At 42.5% G+C, this 3,566-nt stretch overlaps 1 protein-coding gene across 3 annotated transcripts in view; it reads left to right on the top strand.

The window, feature by feature from the left end:
• The window catches only part of OSER1 (oxidative stress responsive serine-rich 1), a 10,850-nt gene extending 9,321 nt beyond the window's left edge, over positions 1-1,529 (top strand). For all 3 annotated transcript variants that reach the window (XM_015563930.1, XM_006763765.2, XM_015563929.1), the window contains one exon: positions 701-1,529. In XM_015563930.1, coding sequence (XP_015419416.1) covers positions 701-1,388 — 688 coding nt within the window. In that variant the 3' untranslated portion in view covers positions 1,389-1,529. The remainder of the gene's footprint in view (positions 1-700) is intronic.
• Positions 1,530-3,566: the final 2,037 nt, after the last annotated feature.

Genomic DNA, 3,566 nt, shown 5'->3' with positions numbered 1-3,566 from the left:
CCTAACTGTATATATTCTGCTTAGCCCATCCATTTAGTTTAATTTCAAATATAAAGTTTATTTCTTAAAGTTCTATTTGGTTCTATTTTCAAACTTGCTTGGCAATTTTGTCTCCTTTTTGCTTTGCTTGGTTCTTTTGTTTATTAAACTTTTTTTAAGTTACGTAGTTTATCTAATATGTCCCAATATCTGAAAACTTCAGTTGTCTAAATCTGTCAGCTGTTAATCAGTGATAGAAATGAACCCTAAACCTGCTGCTCTGTTTAGAGATCATGCCATAATGGCCATTTGTAGCATTAGCCTCACAGTGATACTGAAGCTGCTGAATTCAAGGCATAGAAACATTTAGTTTTGTACAGTTGTCTATACAGGGTGCTTCTTTAAACCCATTGGGTCACAGGTTCCTGAGCCAAGGGTTGGGACAGGGTGGGTGTTTTGCACTAAATGTTTGGCTCAAGAAAGGCAGGTAAAAACTACCCTTTACCTCTCCTGTTTTTATAAGTGGCTAATATGGAGATGTTGACGTTTTTGAGACACAGAGACATAGGCAGTTTAAAAGGGAGGTGGGCACATCCCTTGGGGGAAAACTTATGACCTCTTAGACTCATAAGTCTGAGAGGGGGCAGATTTCCAACTGTCCTAAAGCATTTGCTTAGGAGAGCTCTGTATCCCAACATCTTGTACATTTTTTTCCTCTTAGCTCTACACGGAAGTCTTCACGAGGAGCAATGAGAACCCAACGTCGTCGACGATCTAAATCTCCTGTCCTTCATCCCCCAAAGTTTATACATTGCAGTACAATAGCATCTTCTTCCAGCAGCCAGCTCAAGCACAAAGGCCAGACTGACTCCCCTGATGCCAGCAGTGGGCTGGGAATTTCAACCCCTAAAGACTTCAGTGCAGGAGAATGCTCTACTTCTCTCGATACTAATCACACAGGGGCAGTTGTTGAGCCTTTGAGAACTTCGGTTCCAAGGCTGCCGTCAGAGAGTAAGAAGGAAGACTCCTCTGATGCTACTCAAGTCTCCCAAGCAAGTCTCAAGGCCAATGAACTCTCTGACTTTCAATCTGTTTCCAAGCTAAACCAGGGCCAGCCATGTGCATGCCTAGGCAAGGAGTGCCAGTGTAAGAGGTGGCATGATATGGAGGTGTATTCCTTTTCAGGCTTGCAGAATGTCCCTCCCTTGGCCCCAGAACGAAGATCCACGCTTGAGGACTACTCTCAGTCGCTTCACACCAGAACTCTGTCTGGCTCCCCGCGCTCCTGTTCTGAGCAAGCTCGAGTCTATGTGGATGATGTGACCATTGAGGACCTGTCAGGCTACATGGAATATTACTTGTATATTCCCAAGAAAATGTCCCACATGGCAGAAATGATGTACACCTGATAGCAAGAACCAACTAATATGCTTTAAACCAATGAAGGGCTGTCAGAGAGATGTAGTTAATGGCAGACCTGGCAGCCACTTTGTGTGAGAAGACACCTCCTGCTCACTGTGCTTGCAATAAAAACTTTACTTGGCATCTCAGTTCATATTCATTCTTTAAACTTACTCTCAGAGTTCTTACATACCTACAAACTGATCAAAGAAAAGGTCCTTTCACTTAGTGATGTTCCTGGGGGATGAAGAAACTATAATTACGTGACTGGTAGCAGTGGGTACATGGTAAAAGCATTTTTCAAATCTGTGAAAGATTTTGTGGCCAAGGAAATGAAATGTGGTTTTGTAACTGGACTGAACATTTGTTATGCAGTAATTGCCAGCTCAGAATATTAGAACTTCTATGACTGATTTAAGCCATCTCTGATTTAATGCAAAATTTATTGTCTTTACAAGTTTCTTATGTTATTAAGCCAGAGATCCAGAGTTTAGATTTAATATGAATAAACTAGCTGGCCTACCCTGTGTTGTTGGAGAGAATCATTAGCCATCACTAAGCAAACCCTGCTGGTGGTGGTCATCCTGAGGCATGTTACATGACGTCTTTCATGGAAGAAGCAGCTTGGAATGGGCTGCTTCAGTTGGAGTGAGGGGATGCAATATTTGAAACTAGTATGTGTCTTCTCTGTCTCACATTTTAATATATGGCATGTTTCAGTCACTTGTAATGTAGATCTCATACTTCAGTTTCAAATGCTCTGGATGGATATTATCTTTGCTCTGCCTTCCTACCCCAGGGACCCCTAAGAGAATTTCATACATGCCGTATCCTGTGTTTCTGGTCAATCATCCCGAAATGCCCTCTGAAGTTTGGTTAAAAAAAAAAAATCCTCAATTTCAGCTGGAGGATGAATCCCTATCTTACTCATGTAGTCCCAAAGTGATTTTTACATATGCCACCTAACTTTTAATTCAGACCATCCTAAGCATGCCCATTGAATGTAGTGAAAATTTGTCTAGCCATTTTAACACCATGTTAACAAAAAGTTTGTTTTACGTAGATTACAAAGTAAGGTTTACTCTTTACTAAAACATCCCACAGATTCATGACAGTGGAGTTTGGGCTTACAAATAGCTGGACTTGTACTTGGGAGAAGTGGGGAGGGTATTTACTGGAAAAGCCCTGAACTTTAGTGAGAGACTCCTGCTAGTTACTAGTTTAGTGCGGATTGAGTAGTATCTGAAGGCTGTGTGTATAAAGCAAGGCAGCAGAATGCCTTCCATCACAGCACTAGGGACTGTAACAGGTACTGGTCTCATAATGCTAACAGAAGGTGCTTGTTTATACAGCAAGCATTCTGCTAGGCCACTCATGCTGCCTGCTCTCAGCGGCCGCCCCCTGGGACTTGGGGACTCCGATGGGGCTGAGAGGACTGGGCACCACCATCTTTTGGCTATGGGTGCCACCATCTTTGTGACAGAGTGATGGTTAATTTACATATTACCCTTTTATTAGGATACTAGAGGCCCAGTGCACAAAATTCATACATGGGTAGAGTCCCTAGTGGCTGCCAGCTGCCGGCCAGGGCCTTCCCTCGGCTACTAGCTGCCGGCTGGGCCTGCCTGCGTTCTGCGCCACCCCTTGGTGGTCAGCACACATCATAGTGAGTGATCGAACTCCTGGTTGGTTGAACTCCTGAGGAGACACTGCATATTAGGTTTTTATATATATAGACTCTAAATTGGAAAACAACTTTTTCCAAAACAAGTATTTAATGAGGAGAGTTGCATTGTTTTACATTTTTGCAAATCCCTATAATGTTTGGCTTAATTGAAGACAGCTAGATTCTCATGTCTGCTTCTGCATTTAGTCTCTTGTGACATTGCCTCTCATGTGACCTGGAAAACCACCTGTGAGACAAAGAATTTGAAAAAATAATGTTAATTTTACATATGTCACCTAACTTTTAATGACAATAGCTTTGGCCTTGCAGATCCTCTAAAAGAGTAGATTCCCAGACCACACTTTGAGAACCACTAATGTAGGCCATTAGAGCTGATTGTACCCACCACCCACGCTCACCTCCACAACTCTTGTTTTCACCTTTTTTACTGGAGAGTAATGGAGCAAATGGGCTTAACATGTTACTTGAATTCAGGTGGTTCCCAAGTCCCTAAATCTTT

The sequence above is a fragment of the Myotis davidii genome, unplaced genomic scaffold (genome assembly GCF_000327345.1).
Source record: "Myotis davidii unplaced genomic scaffold, ASM32734v1 scaffold199, whole genome shotgun sequence".
NCBI lineage: Eukaryota > Metazoa > Chordata > Mammalia > Chiroptera > Vespertilionidae > Myotis > Myotis davidii.
The sequence above is the reverse complement of the archived record's forward strand: the minus strand, read 5'-3'. Positions and strand labels throughout refer to the sequence as shown.